Genomic DNA, 19,059 nt, shown 5'->3' on the forward strand with positions numbered 1-19,059 from the left:
CTCGGCCATCCGGGTTGTCGGGCGGGGTCGGAAGTGGCGTCGCATTCCGGTAGGCGGGGCTGAGCGGCGGGGCCGCGAGCAGGGAGGAGGCAGTGCAGCGCAGGCAGCGGGAGCCCGGCGGGAGGCCGGGGCGCGGCCGCCGCCATGAAGAAGCAATTCAACCGCATGAAGCAGCTGGCCAACCAGACCGTCGGCAGGTGGGCGGCTGGGGCTGGGCGTGCTTGTGGGGAGCGGGCTTGCGGCATCCTCTGAAGGCCTTTTGGGGAGGCAGTCTGTGGTGGGCTCTGAGGGAAGCCGAGAGAGGGTGCGGGGTCCGGCGTCATCGCCGGTTAAAGAAATAATTAGTGGGCCTCGCTATGCGGAGCTCCGCTGGGAATCGGGCAGGCTCTCGGCAGGTGCCGGCCCGGGGCTGTGCCGGGCGCCTTGTCTGCGTTCGTTCATGACTTTCGTTTCCTTTGTTGCCGCCTTTGGTTCAGCTTTTTTCAGCTCCGTCGCTTTTTCACCCTTGAGAGGACTGCAGGGCGCGCGTTGTGCGAGCAAAGTAAACTTGTGTGAGACGCTGCCTGTGAGGTCGGCGTGGCTGGGCCTAGGAGGCCTGCAGCCTGCTTCTATGGGAACGAACCGCAGCGGTGCATTTTAATCTCAGGGACTGTTCTCAGCTTTTAATGAGAGCTTAATCCAAAAGTTTATGCTTTCAAATGATCCGTGTTTATATTTGTGTGCTCTGTTGCAGTAACACATTAATACAGCATCTATTTTCTTTGGGGCCTGCTTTATATAAAAGTCAAGTGTGTCAGCTAATAATGGTGAAGCAGTAGACTTTAATAGGCGTTTGTTTTGCTATTAGAGCGTAACTTCTAAACTAGTCTTCTGTGTTCTTTCATTCCCGCTTCACGTAGCGATTTCTCCATGAATTAGCCTTTTTGTTTTTTAAAGCTATTGAAGTGACTGTTGGGTTCCTGTTTGCACATGTTTGGTTCAGCTCCAAATGGAATTTCTGTAATCTGTGTTGCGCTGAGCAGGCTGAATGTCTCAGTCCACTTTGTGGTGTGTGTGTGTGAGGGGGGAAATAAGAATTAACTCCAAGAGCAATGTGTTGCCTCGTATGGGTTGGGAGCAGAAGCTCTTCCCTCTGTCTGACCCTCCACTGATGGCAGCTGACACCCCGCCGTGTGGCTGTGGCTGTCTGTTGTTTCCCTGCTGGTGCTCAGGGTGTGGCTGTGGAATTGGTGCTCTGGTCTGTGCCAGGTGCTGCTGAGTGTTATTCTGCTCAAGCAGTGAGGTGTCCTGCTGTCACTGTAACACAAAGGGGCACCTGTAATTGCTTTTCATTAAAAGCTATTTCTACTGACCCTGACTCATTTGTCGTTATAAGCTTAACATTAGGAGTTACTTTGAAATCAGTTTAAACTCTATTTCTCCTTTTCCTGTTGCATTAAATCCAAGCACGTTCTTATTGAGTCTGTCTTTGCTTATAAAGTGGTTTTAATCAATGTCTTAAGAGCGTTCAGCTAATGGTATGGATTGTTTTCCCAAAAACATACAAGCTATTTAAATAGAAGTGAGAATACTCTGAAAAGTGAGGATGATCATAAAGTTTTGACCAGTGTTTTTTGCCTCTTTTGCATGTAAATTATAGTCTTATGTTTGCAAATGCTTTGAATTGACTCATTTTAGGGGTTGTTTGCCATGATCTTACTAATTCTAGGGACTCCTTACTCATTTGCTGCTGACCTGAATATTTGTCTTTCCAAGTTAAAGGAAAATGCTTATGTAGCTGAAATAACTTTCATCTCTGCAAATCTGTGTTAATTCCAGTGAAACCCAGGAGGTTTCGTTTATGGGCATGGCTTGGGGATGGGAGGGAAAGAAACAGAACTGGAGAGGTTGGTGTTGGGTTTTGCCAGTGTGATCACCTGTTCATAAGGGAGCTATAAAACTGGAAGCTTAGTGAAGACTGGCATGGTTCCCAGATTGCTGTCTCTTCCTCCATGTGCACAGCCAAATACTACTTCTCATCTAAACCTATCTTTCTTTACGTTTTTGGCTTATTACAGTGCTCATATCGCACTTTCAAGATAAAATGTTGTAGAAATGAATCATTTGCATTAGGTATTCACTTGAATACAGGCAGTACTTGAAGCAGGAGCTGCTTTCAAGGCCTGTCAAAGTACACAGTTGAGTGAAGGCTTTGATTTGTAGAAGTGTTGTTCGCAGGCACTGCTGTGGTTTTTCCCAGTGGAGGAAGAAGGAAATGTCTCAGCACTGTGACACTGAATCAAGAAATTGAACATAATTACTGCAAGCAGTACGCGAAGAAGAATATTAACTTACAGCTTTAATAATAGTTACACTGAGAACCATTTTGTTTCAAGTGGTGTTGTGCTATTAAAATCCAGTGGTGAATATTTAGCATGCAAGCCTCCTTGCATTACTTGTACTAGCTGAGAATTCAAAAGTCATCAGGGTCTTATTTCATTTCCCAAAGTAAAAGCTCTTAGCAGTGACAGGCTTGTAATTGGTTTCATTTGCAGTGCTGTGCTTTCCAGTTTATGACAGTTCTGCACTATGTGTGTTTGATAAGCACTGAAGGACTTGTGGGGGGTGAGCCTGCAAAACGTTGCTGAATGATGATGACTTATAGTATTAGCAGAGATAAAAGTATTTGTGGCACTGGGTACCAGAAGCAGGAGGTGAATCACTTCTATTTTGTAACTTTGAAAACAGAATTGCATTGCTTTCTGTCTGTGGTTTTTGTGTATGTATGGTTGAATTTAAGCAAACTGCCTTCAGGTGCGCTGGGATTTTGTAAGCAAGCTTGGTGCTGCTGTAACTCACTGACAGGACCAGCTGGTCATGTCCTCTTGCTGGCTCACCTGTGGCACTGCAGGGCCTTGTGCAGAACACCTACTGCTACTGGCCTTGTTTGTGACATCTGCCCTTCTGTGCCACCCCTTGCTTTTGCAGAGCAATCTATGACTTGGGGTTTTGTGGTGTTGTGTTAGAAAGGGGAGTATTCTGCTCTTCTCACTCATTCTGAACTTCTGTCCTCAAAATTGGGATAAGGATTTGTGTTACAGGGAGTTCAGCAAACTTCATCTGTGCATCAGTGATGTCTTTACCACGTGGTTTCATTCATACCTTAATGGGGGGATGTTTAACTCTAGAATAGCAATGGCTTGTTCCATTCAGCTTGTCGCATGTGTGAGTGGTGCAGCCTTTCTTAGGACTGGCTTCTGAAGGCACACAGCGTGACTTGGTATCAGAGAGGTAATGCCTCAGTGTGAGGAATAAGGAGGAAGAAGAGATGGTCCAGCATTTCACTAGAGCAGAGGAATGGCATTTATGGGAAGCCTATGAGTCTGCATGGGTAGAATTCTATAGCATTATGAAACATACGTAGGAAACTAATTGAAGGGGGGATTATCTGAGTGGAGCGGGATTCCAAGATAATTAGTAGATGCGGTATTAAATACAACAGCAATTATCTTGAGGATGTTGTTGCATGCCTTAAACAAGAGAAGTATTCAATCTGCCATTGAGCATTTATTTCTTTTATTTGACAGTTTATCTGTAAATGATGCAGATGTTCAAGCAAGCATTTCTGATGACAAAGCTCTAATTAATGCATGAAGTAAAAATAACAAAAGGAGACAGACTTTGATTTGAAGCTCAAGAGATATTTTACTTCTCTAACAAAAATAAGTGCTCAGAAATGTTGTCATTAAAGGTTTTTAATGATGCACTAAGAAGCATTTGGGCTCCTTAGTCAAGTAATTGATGAGAAATGAGTCCTCAGAGGTGTTTGTGTCCTGCTGTTTAGTTACAGAAAAACAGGCTGGTAATTAATGACATTTGATAAACCATTTAATAATTCTGCACAAGTTTGGCTTCTCTGCCTTTGGGGACACAGCCATTAGTGTTCTCATTAATTTTTTCATCTCCTAGGTACAACTGAGAGCATACTGTACAGATTAAAAATTATTCTAGACAGCTGGTCTGGAAAGTTTGGATCTTGATCTTTGATGGCTTCTTTAGGCTGCCGGGATGGTGCGCTCACCTTTACTATCAGGGATGCTCCTGTCAGGACATTGTGCTGCTTAAACCAGGACCTGCAGTTCTGGCTAATTACAGTCTGAAAGAGGCTGCAAACCAAGAGACAAACTGAATGCAGCTTCTTCTCTGGTTGTCCACTGTTTGAATACAATGTCTTATGCACAGGAAGGTTTTTCCTGGCCCTGTTCACATGACATTACTGTGGCTCGCCAGGAGCATTTGCACGGACTTTTTAATAGCTCACGCTGTGCTTGGAAGGTGCCGTGCTGGCCTATATATAGGAGCTGTTCGAGGCACTCGGCAGTCTGTGAGCAGTGGGCTGGGATTGGTGTCCCTGTCACACAGCACTAAAGCAAGTTATGTTCAAGTGACGTGCTGAGTGACTGCGCAGTAAGCAGCTCAGACTTGGTGTGCTCTGCTAATGCTTTGTGGGAAAGCGAGGTGGACCAAGTTAGTTTTCCACCATGTTGGTGTTGTTCATTGTGTCTGGTCATAACTTTTTTTCAGTGTTCTGTGAATTACTGCTTAAGGAAACTTTTATGTCCTGCTCATCTGGTCGTTCTTTGCAGACCAGCTGTTTTTTGAGCTCTTGATGGTTAAATAAGTTCTGTCATCTCCAGTAATTCTGAAGCACTTTGAATATAACATCAACCCTACAGTGCTATTAAAAAAAAAATAAAAAAATTGCACATGCTGAAGAGATGCTACTTCAATGTTCTTCTTGCTCTTTCAATTAGTATGATAAAGTTTATTAAATGCTTTCAATTGGTAAACACATTTGAGAAACTGGTGAATGGCATTGAAATGTATTCAGGGGAGAATTGACCTTGTGGCGTTGCTGTAGGTTAGTGGTTGTCTCAGCACTTACAAAAAAAAAAAAAAGAAATCCTTGGGTTCAGTGTTTATAATAGTCATGCTAAACATTTCCTGTTTATCTCCAAATGAAGTTTGAGGTCTTTGGAATCAGAAGATGAACTTAGACTTTTCTAGAAGATGACTTAATGATAAGTTTAAAGAGTCTGAATAGATTGGATTAGAAAAGGTCTATTTTCCCAAACATGTGCAGACTTTCATGGTTTGTGTAACTGTCCAGGACTGATTGGCATGTAAGTGTCAAAGCACCAGTAGCAGAAGGAATGCGTTATCTAAAAATCTGCCTGCCTGAGGAGTCCAAGAGGCAGCTCTGCCTTGCATGGGCTGCAGCAGCGCGTGTAGCTCTGCATCCTTTGCTCCATCAGCTTCAGACTGCAAAACTTGGAAATGCTGTATTGTAGAATTTCTTAATCTGAGAAGGAAGTGTGCAACTGGCTCACAGGCAGCCCTTCAGCCTGCTTCTCATCCTATTCTGTATCAACAAAAGTTTCTTGGTATCTACGTGTTTATGTTTCCTGCACTCCTTAGAAAACACTGACACAATGTAGCACAGTGCGCAGCTCTTCAGCTGCTTTTTTTGTAAAATTCCCAATTATAGGAAAACCTGCAGCTACCAAGTTTCCAGTTTGGCTCTGCTCCTTGTTCTACTTATCAATGGAAGTTGCAAATACACTGGTACAGCTTCAAGTGTTTCTACGGCAGGTATCTTCAAGTTACTTTGTTTCCCCTTCGTGGAAGCAGAAAGTCTTTCACTCTTCACCGCTGTGTCATTCTAGTTTAATTTTGGTGTCTTGAAGGTATCTTCAAGTTTTGTGCCTTCTAGCAGAGAACTGTCTGGAGGCTGTTAGAAGAAAAAAGCATTGCATAATGCAGGGGCAGGCTTGCCTGTTGGCTGGCGGGTGGGCAGTGGGTAAATGCTTGAGATTTTTGTTACAGGAAAAGAAATAACAGGACTCAAAACTCAGGGATTTGATAATTCTTAGTGGCAATTTTGTGTGCCTCCAGCTGCCTGCTCCCATCTCATGTAGCTGTGATCATCATGCTGCTGCTTGCTGAAACAGATCAGAGGACTGATAAAATATTAATGACAAAAGGCAGCCAGGTCCGTGGGCTCAGCTGGAGCCGAATCACCTCCGACTGTGATGTGCTGCCTGAGTGCCCCCAGGGCAGGGATGCGTGGCAAGGCCAAACAGAGCACTTGCCTGAGGAGAGCATGGTTTTATGTTGCCTTAAAGAAATGAATCAAGTGTAAGCTTTCCAGTGCAGCTATTTCTCTCGTTGATTCACGGGCTTTGGGAGCACAGTGATGATTTTGCCAATTCTGGCATGCTGCGCTTCTGTTATGGTGTGTAAACAGCCTGGGGTATCCCTGTGCCTGTGAAGTGCTGGAGGGAACCAGTGCTGATATCAGGTGTGCCTGAGGAGGAGGTTTTGGTATCTGACATAACAGAAAGTTCGTGGAATCTGCTTGAGCACAATGCTGCATCTGGGGCCAGGGCTGTCTCCGGGCTGGTGCCTGTGGCACATCTTTATACAAACATCTCAGATTTAGCCCCTTTGTGGACAGTGCTGTGATTCCTTAGTTCTAACTTGGTCTGGTGGTGGCTCTTAGAGCAAATAATTTTTAGTTCAGGTTATACCCAGAGCTGAAATCCTAAAATAGTGATGATTGAAGTTGCTAAATTAGCTAGAAGGGATCTAACAAGCTGCTTCCACATGATGTGGTAATGTGATACGCTTGGGATTTATGAAAGCAAATGCATTTCTTAAATACTTGCATGGTATTTTTAGATATGTTAATACTAATGGATCTGTAACAGAACTGTTCAGATTAGAGATCATTGTGTTAGCTAATTAAAGCCCAACACATAAGATCTCTTTAGGATATGGTCAAGTAAAAAAAGTATCTTGGTGTATTAGACGTTTCCTAGCACTGTGTGCTTTCCAGAAAAAGATTATGTGGCTTGATAAAAGTAGCATCTTCAGGAGAACCTCCTGCCTGCTCTGCTGCCTTCCATTCCACACGAATTAGCTGTCCCTGTTTGCCACAGCGCAGCTCTGCTCTAAGCCCATGGGAGTTGAACAGTACAAGCTAAATTGGGTAAGTTGTGGTTGATGTCCTGCAACTCAGACCAAATAGCTTTACAGCAGTCAGCGATGACATACTGAGTGATTTTTACCAGATTAATGTGCTTGATTACCTCATTTTTCAAGGCTGCTTGATTGCTGCACGTACCAGTCCTGAAAGCAAGGCTGAATTTGATCCTCAGCAACACTGGTGTGCTTACAGCAGCTCTGGGTGTCTAGACAAGGAAGAATTGGGAACTTCCAAGTATCCTTTTAACCTGCAATGGTGCTTTGTTGACTTAAAGTATTTTAAAATGTATTCCTTAGGAACCAAATGTAGATATTTGGGCTTGTAATCATTATTCCATTGCTGATAAAAGCATGTTAGAATAGTAGTGCATCTTGTGCTTGGACAGTCCTGCTGTCTGAACAGGAAGCTGGTGTTCGTAACTACAAGCCAGCTGGGTGAGGTCACAAGTTCTTCTCTTAAGTGAGGAGGAGCCTTTTTTCCTTGACATAGATTGTTTTCTTGTGCACTTAATTGCATTGCAAAATGACAGGAACATCCTGGAGTGACTGCAGCAGAGTGAATCAAGGAGCAGAGGGGTCTGCTGGGCAGAGTGTGCAGAATATCTGAGTCAGTTCCAAGTGAGAAGGGTCAATGCAGGAGGAGATTTTCCCTTCAGTCTTACGGGTTGTCCTGCACCAGAAATCACTTGATAAAGATATTTGTGTAAAGATGCTCTTTGGCCATGTTGTGTATTTCTCAAGATTCCAGTGATACTTCCAGAGTGAAAATTATTGCAAGGAAAGCTGATAACTTCTTCAGCTCAGCTTTAAAGAAAACATTAAAGCTGTTGGAGCATGCCACTTGTGGCTTGTACCTTCTTGGTAACAGGGTTAAGGATACAGAAAAAACATGTCAGTTTAGCTAGTGACAGGAGAATTAAGTTAAGAGGTTGGCCCTCTTTTTTAGAGGATAAGTTGCTGTCCATGCGCCTTTGAAGGCTGTAGCTGTTACATAGATTGGGAAAGCGCAGCAGCTTACTCAGATGCCAGCTTTGTGGAATGAACCAGTTATCAAGCAGTCCATAGGAAACGCTAATCCAACTGATTACAAGCTATTTTCCATATAGCTATTTTCCAATACTAGTGTTCTGCCATCCCTTCATTTCTGCAGGGGAAAGAAACACACAAGCTAAGCTGCTGCAGGGTTGTTTCGGTTGAACATTGAGCTGATTTGTCCTCTGTAAGCTGATTTTGAATGCAGATTAAGTGTTCTGAACTCTTGATGGTTTTTTTTTTTTTTTGTAGGAACGGAGCACAGGGATAAGGTAATCCTGGTTTTGTAACAGGAAGTCTGAATGTGTGTGTTAAGTGTTAATAAATCTCTACTGGGCTCTTAGAGGCTCGTGTTTCCTTCTCAGAAACTTTGTGATGGTTACCTTTCAGTTTCGTGGCAGAACAGCAAAAGCCATGGTGTGCAGCACATGGCGGGGTGTAATGGCGCACATCTGTGTTACCTGCATTACTGTGGCCTCGTATGTACTGCATCTAGGCAGTGTGCAAACACTTGGACATCCAGTGCTGTAAAACCCTGCAACTGGATGAGCAGTCTCAATTGCAGGCTAATCTTCAGAGCCTCGGCTCAGTTAGAGGCTGGTTTGCTGCTTGGTGAAACACAGTAAAGGATTCCGCTGTTAATTGTTAATCAGCAAATCTGTGCAAAGGTTTCACTGGAAGATGGTGAGCATGGAGCAGAATTCTCCGAGACTTTTTTTTTACTGTTGTTTCAAAGCTTCCAATTCCTTTTCACATTGTTACTTTCTATTCCTGCTTCACTCTTCTGCATTTTCTTTATTTCCTTGTTTTGCCTTTTTTGTTGATTCAGTTTGGTTCCTTTTCAGAGGCTTTCACTTGCCAGCTCTGCGAATCCCTGCACTTAAAATAGGCCTGTCTGGACAGGGTGTTAAATTAAGAGCAGTGTTACCTTTGAAGTGCTCATTTTGGATTCCATTTTTTTGACACTTATGCAATGTAATATGTGGCTGGAACACCCTGCCAAAGTCCCGACAACCAAACAAATATGCAGAAGAAAAGGCAGATTTTTTTAGCGGTTCATTGCGTTTCGTTATGGTAGGGTAAATATGCAGTACAAGGATGAGGCTGTCTGTGCTGAAAGCATTTCGTGTTTGTGGAAGGTAGTACTGCTTCCTATCCCTTCTAATGATTGATAATGCAGAATTTCTGATTAAATAAAATGAGAATTTTGAAATGTTTCGAGCGTGTGGGCAATTTGCTTATTCTGTAGCAGTCTGAATGCTGGCTGAAGAAATCAAACTTGCTTTTTCTCTTTACTTTTGAAGGGGTTCTCCAGTCTGCTGGTCATCTGGCAAGGGAGACAGTCCTTGTCTGAAATGAAAAGCTGCCAAACTCACATGTAGGAAATCACAGAGCTGTTCTGTTACCCACTGAAATGTTGCCCACCAGCTGTGCTTCGTATTTGTTGAGATGCAGTGGTGGCTCAGTACAGTGCCCCTGTGCTCCTGTCTGTTTGTTCCCAGCTCTGTGCTTGCAGCTGTGACCACTATGATGAAGTTGGTCTGGCTGAGAAACATCTTTTCTGTCAAGCAGGTCATTTTTCAGCTGGATCTGTGGTGGTGCTGGATGGGGAGAGCAGCAGCCTGAGGGCACAGCTCTTGGTGGTGCCCATTGGCTGCACCTCACTCTAGAGGCAGAGCTGACCTCAGGCTGTGCTTTCACAGCAGTGGCTGTTTAAGCAGCTCCTTGCTAAGGGGACAAACTTCACCTCTGCCTTCGAAGCCTGAGCAGGTGCCACTCCCCTGCCCTTTGCCTGTGGGGAGCAGCAGCAGAGGATGAGCTGTGTGGGATGTGGCCCTGACCCATCAGCGTGGGGCTGCTGGCTTGGGATGCAGGAGTGGCTAGATGGGTGGATGGAGGACCAGGACACGAGATGGGGCTGCTTTAGGAAGTACTCAGGAAGGAGGAACTCTGAAGGGAAGCACCTGAGGCAGCAGTCCAACCATTGCCCTTATCTCAGTGTAATTTCCTGCTGATTGCAGCTGGCTCAAGCCCAGACTGCTGCAAGGGCAGAGAGAGCAGCTCTACAGAGCTGTCTGCGAGAGATGAGGCTGCAGGCTGCTGCTGTGATGCATCCCAGGTGGGGTTGCTTTAAGTGGGCCAAGTTCCTGGGGGTGCTGTGGGCACTACTGGAGCGTGGTGGGAATGCTCGTCCTGGCAGCAGCGATGTCCATGTCAGTGTGCAATGACTGTGTTATCATCAAACTGGGCTTAATGGTCACAGAGATCTTTCCCAACCTTAATGATTGTGTGATTAGATTGCTTATTGCCAACTATTTTCTATATCAAAATGTTATCCATCTAATTTTAGGTATAAGTATTGTGTGGGAGAAAAGGTTGCTTGCTTGGTCTTACATGGGTGGGCAAAAACCCACCATTTAAATGTAAATATTGTGCAGTTAAATATATAGTATTTTAATAAAGATTTTTTAATGAGGGTGTTTTATGCAATTTTAACTCATATCAATAACCTGACGTTTGGGAATTTCCACAGTACTGTTAAGTATTTGAGTGCACTCAGCATGACAAATTTGTATTGTAATACTTAAAGGGAAAAAAGAAAGGCATGGAAAACTTGCTGGGATTTGACCAGGTGAGAAAACTATTCTTCTATATCCTAACTTTTTTTTTTTTTTTTTTTTTTGCTGCTTATTTTTTACAACTTGACACAAGAGATTTTACTTGGGAACAAACACATGACTGCTGCTTGATTTCACCCTGGCTGGATTGAAGCAGTTAGAATTTTAATCCCTCACCACAGCACCTTCAGAAAGTATTTATATGACAGTGTCTTCAGAACAAAATGCACTTTTGAAAGAGAAACCACATTACCTTTATGGCCTAATGTGCATTGGGGTTCTTTCTGTTTGATTTTTTGGAAGTAGGAATACAGGAAGAACTTGAGTTAAAGCTTTGTAATGGTATAAAACAGTAGAGGTGCAGTAAATACTCAGTGGACAGGGACAGTAACAACTGGAAGCACTTAATTGTAAAGTTTTATTTATAACCAGATGTTGAGAAACTATCGGGCTTGTCAAAGACTGCTCACTGAGTTGTGCCTTTCTCCATTAGGACAGAATTGCTTTAAATCTTCTTCTGTATTCAGACCCCAGTTGGAACTTTGTCATCTAGGAAACTCGACTATGTTTGTCTCTAATTTGTAAGAGCTGTCACTCATAATTATTTGCCTAGAATTGTTATAAAAATTAACTGGTTTATTTTTTTCTCGAATGGACAGTATATGCAGTTTAAGTCCCAACTTCTAATATTAACAACTTTTTTTTTTTTACAGGAATGGGGTTGGAGAGTAGTGCAAGCCTCTCTGCTGGTGCTGTGCCTCCTAGAATGGCCCTGAAATAGGATCTGGCTCGAGTTGTGGCTGTTCTCAATAGCTAAATTTATTGCCTTGCCTGGAGAGGAGCCTTGAATCCATTTCACTGAGCGAGGAATTTCAACCCAGTAATGCAAACAGGCTGTCATGGGCTTCCCTGCTGCTGTGGAGGCAGTCTGCTTTGTTTCCAAGATGATTATCTTCCTAAAGCGTGGTCTGTCTTTAATTTGAGCAGAAAGGCTTCGTTCTTCAAAATTGGCTGCCTGAGATTATAGAAGAGGTCAAGGTTGTGGCCTCTAGATTGAGTGATCAAAGTCTGATGGAGAAAGTCAGTGAGTAAAATGAAGGAAGGCAGAGGAGCAGAAACAGTTGTCTGTTCAGTGAGGGTGAAGTTGTAGTTTGGCAGACACAGGGATTCTGAGTATGTAGATTGTGACTGATGATGTGTTTTGGTGCCTAGAAGATGTTGCCATGTTTGTTACAGCACTCCTAAAGGGTTAGAAGCACTAAACCTGCAGTAACCACATGGGTTAAAATTGGTGACCTGAGTATTGCAGAAGTATGAAAACTGAATCTGCCTGAGGACCTTCTCTAGGAAGTCACTTCGTGGGTATCTCCTCCAAAACAGGAGCCATAGAATGATTTATCCTACTTCTGCTAAAGCGGCCGTGGCCACCGGATCTACAATAAACATTTTCAGTATTTCTGCATAGGTTTGTACTGTTAATTTGGGTGAAAAATGGGGGCAGTAGACAAACTTGAAGTCTGGCTAGTGGCTTTTTTTTTTTTTTAAGAGGTTTCTCTAAATTTTAAGTAAATGCTGAAAGAAGGTTGTAATCAACTGAACGTGGCTCTGAAGGGATGTTAAAGCGGGTTGAAAGAGAACTTTGCAGAATTTGTGTTGTGTTGGTGTCTTCTGGAAAGAACTCAGCTGCAGTGAGGATTCCAAATTGTCACCCTGCTCCCAGTGTGGCTGCTGGCTTTGCTGTGGAAGGGAGTCCAATGGATTAACTTGGAGCTTGTGTAACACAAAGTTGGTTTCTGTGGTTTTGAGAGGACATGGCCAAGTGTTTTAGCTCTGGCTTGTCCTCAAAATGCCGCACAGGTGAAAGCAAACTCCTGTAGTGCATCCAGAAAGCAGAACGCTGCCAAAGAAAGCAAAATAAATCCTCTATTATAAAGTGGTTTTGAAAAGTGACATTTGATATATGCATTTACAGAGTCTGCAATTGTGGAAGCTTTGCTTTTCAGGCACAGAAGTTTCTTTTAACATGTGGGTATTATGGAGCTCAGCTTATGAGAAGTGTACGGAAATGCAGCCTGTCGATAGAACACAGGAAATGGGAGACTGGTGTTAAACCTGCACTGCAACCTGCATTGCTTGACACCCGTTCAGATAGCAGGGCTCGGTGCGAGCGGCTGCTGTGGATCAGAGCAGAGCTGGGACTGGGGGCTTCCTGTGTCCCCCTGCCCTCTTGAGAAGTCAAACTCAAGCTGAACTTGGGCAAGCTGCTGCCACTCTATTTCACATTCAGATGCTGATTAAAGCAGTCATTTCAAGTGTTGATAAATGGTACTTGGGAGTGGATTCTCAATGTTGGAGCTGTTTTCCTGTGTCCTTATTGGAAGGGAGCCACCCAATGCCCCTTGTCTTGTTCAGTTCTTTTCCCCTGATGGAAGTTTTCTTTCCATTTTGACACGTTTAGTAATGAGACTCCATAAATTTGGGTTATATTTATCGTTAACACTGATTAAAAAGCCTATCTGTCCCTGAAATTCAGTGCAGTGTTGAACAGAGCTGTTAGTCCCGCAACATTGAGTTTCATTTTCTGTGAGGCCTGACTTAGTATTAAAAAAGCAAATCTTTTAGAAGGGAACTTGTCACCTAATCCTGGGCTCCTTGTTTTGGAGTAGAGCTGCTGATTCCTTCATTTTTCCTGGCAACAAGTCCTGCTATTGTGCTGTGGGAAGCAGGCAGGATGTGCTGCAAAGCGTTAACTTGCCGGCGAGTGCTAATCTGGTTACTCTGGGTAACAAACAAAAACTGTAAGCAAAATCAAGCAGCAAGAAGGAGTGCTTGAATTTCATCTCATGTTCCTGGTAGGTATCTCCTAATTTCCAGTGAAGGCTTTGGAGGGTGCCCCGTGCAGCCTTGCCCTCCCTGGCATCGCCTCCACCAGCTCTGCTGTGTGAGTCAGGGTTTCTGTTTCCACTCCTGCACTGAGTCACTTGTTCTGTTGCGGATGCCCAGGGCTTATGGCCCCGCATGGCAGGATTGCTCTTGTTCCTTCCTTGTTTGCCTGTCAAGAGTGTAAATTTCCACTGGTTTTGTAGCTTTGACCACTCAGGAGATGTTCCCTGGTCAGTCCTGGTGCTGTGGTAGTGACAGTACTCTGCTGTGCAGCTAGTGAGATGTCAGGTATTGTTCAGAACCAGCTTCAATTTTTTTTTAACTCTTCAGCTCTGCAAATTTTATACCTGCAAATGTAGATTTTTTTTTTTCCCCACCATGGAAGATGAGCATTCTTATCTCAGGAATTCTCTTCTGCTGTTTCCAGATGCACAAGCCAGAGGTCTTCCCTGCACAGTGATGGGGGGGGCTGCTGTTGGGGCTGGGGTGAGCAGTGCCTGGCGCCTGGCCTCTGCAGCAGCGCTGCACTGCGCCCTGAGGCCTGTTGGAGAGATGGGAGTGTCTGAAATGCATGGGGCTATAAAACACAGGAGAGGAGGGCTGAGAACACATGCAATAAACCTGTAAAATGTCATAGCAAGCTGAGGTATTTTAATTAACGTAGTTCGTTCGTTAAAGTTACAGCCTTTCCTCTCTCAAACCTCTTGGTGGTTGTTTTTCCCTTGGAGTGAGTTAAGGCACCGTGGTCTTGCCATGCCACTCCCATAGAAAAAATGGCACCAGCATCTGCGGTGTGGCATATTTCAGGTTAAGAGCACAGCTTGCTGTCCTCAGTAACATTTTAAGAGCTCAGTGCTTACCTTCTTCGTGGGCTGTGGAGGTGGTTATAGCTGCAACCGTGCAATTGTTCAGTTTTGCTTTTGGAATCGATGTTTCAACTGAAAACCTGGGGCTGTTGCTGAGGCAAGATGCAGTCACAAGGTTGCATTTTCTGCCTGATGGTAGTGGTCACTGAGAAACAGTGCTATTTGGTGGCTCTTCCTTGCCTTTATTATTAAAGGTGGAATGTGGGCCTGCAGGAAGGGTGAGGTCTTTCCTCTGTGGTTCCAAACCTGACATAATCAGCAGCTTTCCTAAACAGACGCAGGACTGGGAGCAGCAGCCCCTGCCCACCACGTTCTGGATTTTCCAGATACTTTGATAAGCAACCACATGTGCAAAGAGGAATGGCAATAGTGTAATAGTGTAAGGAAGGATTTGAGGAACACAAAGATGTGTTAATATTAGGAGTCTTTTTTCCTCTGAAGGTAACTTATGTAAAATGCGTTTTGTGACTCCCAGTAGCTAAGAGGGAATTTGTAAAATGCTGTGGTTACAGCAGTTTGATTATTGCAGCATGGCTGGAGGAAAACCCGGTGAACTCGGTCCTGAAAACTGAAAGCTTTTTAATGTAATATTAAGTGGTATTCCCTGCTAGGGCATAGATCTACTGCAGCTCATGGTTTAAATGATGCACACATATCCAGTTGTAGGTACTCTAAATGTTTTTAGAAATTGTTTTGCGTTGTGCCATCTGAAGTGGCTGCTTCATATCATGAAGTTGGTTGTTAGGTTAACGTGTGTTCTCTTCCGGAGTGCCAGAACTTCTCTGGAGGTGGCTGTTTCATACCACGTAAATACATAAAAGTGGGTCAGCATAGAGGGTAAATAAACTGTTGAAATACCTTCCTCTAATTTGTTCCTCTCCACTAAGCCAAATTAAAGGCTAGAGCTGTGTAGAGGGGAGTCAGTGTAAACATTAATTACAAAGTAGATGTAGTAGATGTGGAAACCAGCTGCCTTTCTTCTTAAACAGATTTCTAGGTAGAAGGAGGAAACTGAGACCTGGATTTATGTGAAGAAGGGGGAGAAGGCTGCTCTCACATCACTCATGCTGTAGTTTATTGTAAGGGATGCCATCCAGAGCAACCTTGACAGGCTTGAAAAGTGGGCCCACATGAGCCTCATAAGGTTCAACAAAGCTTCATGGAAGGTGCTGTACTTGGGTCAGGGCAGTCCTCAATATATATGCAGACTGGGAAAAGAACTTATGGAAAGCAACCCTGCCAAGAAGAACATGAGAATCCTGGTGTGCGAGAAGCTGGGCAGTGAGTCAGCAGTGTGCACTTGTAGCTGGGAAGGTCAACTGCATCCTGGATTGCATCAGCAGAGGGATGGCTGTGGAGCGGGCAGGGGATCGTCCCCCTCTGCTCTGCCCTCATGAGGTCCCATCAGGAGTTCTGCATGCTGGCCTGGGATCCGAAGCATAAGGATGGTGTGAAGCTGTTGGAACATGTCCAGAAGACAACTAGAAAGATGATCAGAGGCTGGAACACTTCTCCAGCTGTTGTAGAATTCTTGGTTTTGTGTAGAAGTCATGGCATACCTCGTTCACACAAATGCTACTTAGTGTTGTGTGCTTCTGTCAGCTCAGCTAGCTGATGTGGATGCCAGTTGCCACTTGAGCTTAGGCTGTTCTTACAGTGAGCACCCTCTACAAAATCTGTTTAAGAATGTGCTGCTGTTACTGGAGCATTTCCAGTTCTTTGGAGCTTCCGGTGGGATTTGGCAAGAGTGCTAACCTGGTCATTAACCTCAACATTTAAATGACTGACCTCTTACAGGATGTAATTCTGTTCAGGCTCACTAGTTCTAGTTGTGCGGAGGTTTATCAATCTTGTGTGTATTTTCTTAAACAAATAAATGTTACAGTTCTTGCAGTTTACATTTCTATCAAAGTATTTATGGCTTTTGTCTTGCTGAGGTTTTGAGCATCGCTGTATTCTGCTGCTCAGTTATTGAGCACTTAATGGTTCACCAGCAGTTCGAGCAGATAATGCGCCATGAAATTGAAGTCAAATACCTTTGAAAAAATTCAAGTGAACGAATGTTGTGTTCAGCTGATGAATCTCCATCAATAGAATGGACTTTCTGCAGATGGTCAGACTTGCAGTGAGATATTGAACAGTTCCTAAGAGCAGAAGGGGCACAGTGCCATAGACAAACTGACATGCTACTTTGTGAATGAAGAAATGAACTACCGGGATACCTCAAAGTCCCCCTACAGTGAGAGATGGGATGGGCTGGGTTTCTCTTGATTCTATAGCTAAAACAAAGGTCTTTTAAAGCAGTGTTATATAAAAATAAACACCAAGCAAATCTGGTTCAACATTAAACAGTTCAAAGTTTGTGTGTAAGCTGGGAATAGAAAAAAGGTTAGAACTGTATGCCAGAGGTTTTAATGTGTGTGTATGCACAATTATATAGCAGCCTTTAACATTCTGACTGGAAGCGTTCCGATATTTTTCTGTTGAGAGCAGACCTTTACTGGGAAAGCTGTTAACTTTTGATACTTTTTATTTTTTTCAATGATAATAATAAAATGATAGAAAAGATGTGGGGAATCAAGCAAAATGAAGTCATGGGAGGGTTTTTGGTGAAGGTCATGTTGATGGAAGATGAAGGTAAGGTGGTCACGCTTCCATTTATGCTGATTGCCAATTGATTTACTACTGCCAAAGTAAAATATAAAAAGATGGATTTGATTGTCCTACATTTCTCATTATATTCCTTTACCTTCAGGTGAACAGATAACAGCATTGTAGTCATTTTTGCTAATTTGTCTGACAATGTTCTTTTTTTCTTACCTAGGGCTGAGAAAACAGAGGTGCTTAGTGAAGACCTGCTGCAGGTATTGTAACGCAGTTACACATATGCTTAATGTTCTGTTTGTGAAGTTTGAGCCTTCTGAATTTTGGGGAGTACCAATTTAAAAAAAATTGGTGGAGCATGATGATGTGGGAAGGAGCAGTGATTAGGCACAGCTGGTTTGTCTTCACTTGTGCCACTTTGGAAGGGACCATCTTGGCCCTTAAAAGAAATAGCAAAAAGCATGCCAACAGGTGTCGTTTTTGGAATTGTTCTGAGTGCATAAGTGCTTCTAGTTTAGCTTGCAGTATTTGTTCTCAGACTTGTCACACTGACGTTTGTTTGCAGACTTGTCATTCTCATGATATATGCCATCTCGTCAAATGTTTCGTGGTGGAATTCTAGTTGCTGCTGTTACATTACAAGGTTGGCTGATTACACAAAACAAAGTGACTACAGACTTGTTCTTCTACATTGTTCTCTTCCTTTGGTCATTTTGCAAAAGGCTTTTAAAAAGAAGAAAGAAGGCAAAAAAAAGGCAGATGAGTTGGCTGGAGTCAGGTACGCCAGCTGCTCCTTCAGCCTTCAGTGGTACAGTTATTTCAAGTCGTTTACTAAGCATCTCAGTATGCTGGAGTTCAAGAGCTGTGTAGGAGACACAGAGGCCAAACAAATGAGGTGTTACTTTTATTTTATCTCTCTCCAGCTGTTCTGATTAAAGTAGAAGATGAGAGAATGTACCGGCTTTAGAACTTGAATTCAGTTACAGCACATGAAGTCATTTTGAGTAATGGTGAAGTGATCCGACCTGAAACACTGTATTCTGCTTTCCATGGGGCTGCTTTATTTGAGCTGTGGATGTCTCAGCAGTTTGACAACGCTGTTTTTAATTTCTAGAAGGGTGTGCACAATTAACTGATAGAAGGGGTGTTATTAAAACACCTTGATAGCCTTTAGGGGCCCGTGTGTTTTCTTCATTGGCTGCAGAATAGCAACAAGAAGTGAAAGCCAAAAATTCTGCTGCTTGTTGCCAAAAAAATTTTGCAAGCAGGGCTTTCCCAGGCACACAGCAGACTGGCTACACCCAAGTGGAAGAATTTATTCACTTGTTTGTTTGCACTTGGGGGCTCGTGGAGGGCAGGGAGGCTCTTATCTAACTAAAGAGCTTAAAAGCATGGTGCTGTTCATCTTGTAAATGTTCCAGTGTTTCTTTTTATATTTATCACTAGCTTTGACATAGGGTTGTCATAGCTTTTTTTGTTGTTTTTTGTTTTGTTTTGTTTTTTTTTTTACTGTTTTGTGTAGAGTAGTACTCCATTTCCAGGTATCGCTGTTAAATATGTTCCCATCTGAAGAGAAGCAGTGTGATTCAGTACTGCAAAGGCTTCTGCAATGGGCCCTCTTTCTGGAGTGCCCTTGTAGCCTATAGTGAAGCAGTCACTCAATACTTTGTACACTGAAGATGCTCTGTGGTTGCAAACAACTTGGCCTTGAGGTCACATTTGCAGTTCACAGGTAGCTTAATGGATATTAATGTCTCTTGTGGTTTTCATGTCTTTTTTGAGCTCAAAAGCAGATCAGCAGAGAGTATATAGTCATGAAAGTTTTGGGGTCAAGTTCTTCCTATCAGTCTTTCTGCCCTTTGGGTTTGGTATTCTGGCTGCCTGGAAGGAGGCTGGTGGAATGTCAGCTCTCCAGAGCCTTTTTGGGGAGCGTGAGCAGCACGTGTGGCAGCTGTGAGCTGGCAGTGTGCTGGGGGTGGCCCTTCGCTGGGGTTACTGCGCTTCATGTGGGGATGAAAACCTGTGCTTGG

At 43.6% G+C, this 19,059-nt stretch overlaps 1 protein-coding gene and 1 long non-coding RNA gene across 10 annotated transcripts in view; both read left to right on the top strand.

Annotated features, from left to right (window-relative positions):
* Window positions 1–44: 44 nt before the first annotated feature.
* Window positions 45–19,059, top strand: part of ARHGAP17 (Rho GTPase activating protein 17) — a 38,477-nt gene continuing 19,462 nt past the window's right edge. For 7 of the 9 annotated variants that reach the window (XM_052680446.1, XM_052680449.1, XM_052680447.1 and 4 more), the window contains exons 1-2: window positions 45–197; window positions 17,250–17,289. In XM_052680446.1, coding sequence (XP_052536406.1) covers window positions 145–197; window positions 17,250–17,289 — 93 coding nt within the window. In that variant the 5' untranslated portion in view covers window positions 45–144. The remainder of the gene's footprint in view (window positions 198–17,249; window positions 17,290–19,059) is intronic. The other 2 variants (XM_052680444.1, XM_052680452.1) reach the window with 1 other exon arrangement.
* Window positions 5,466–7,965, top strand: LOC128079361 (uncharacterized). Its single transcript, XR_008206084.1, has 2 exons — window positions 5,466–7,030; window positions 7,144–7,965. It is a non-coding gene; the product is annotated as an uncharacterized LOC128079361 (long non-coding RNA).

The sequence above is a fragment of the Tympanuchus pallidicinctus genome, unplaced genomic scaffold (genome assembly GCF_026119805.1).
Source record: "Tympanuchus pallidicinctus isolate F22 unplaced genomic scaffold, pur_lepc_1.0 scaffold18, whole genome shotgun sequence".
NCBI lineage: Eukaryota > Metazoa > Chordata > Aves > Galliformes > Phasianidae > Tympanuchus > Tympanuchus pallidicinctus.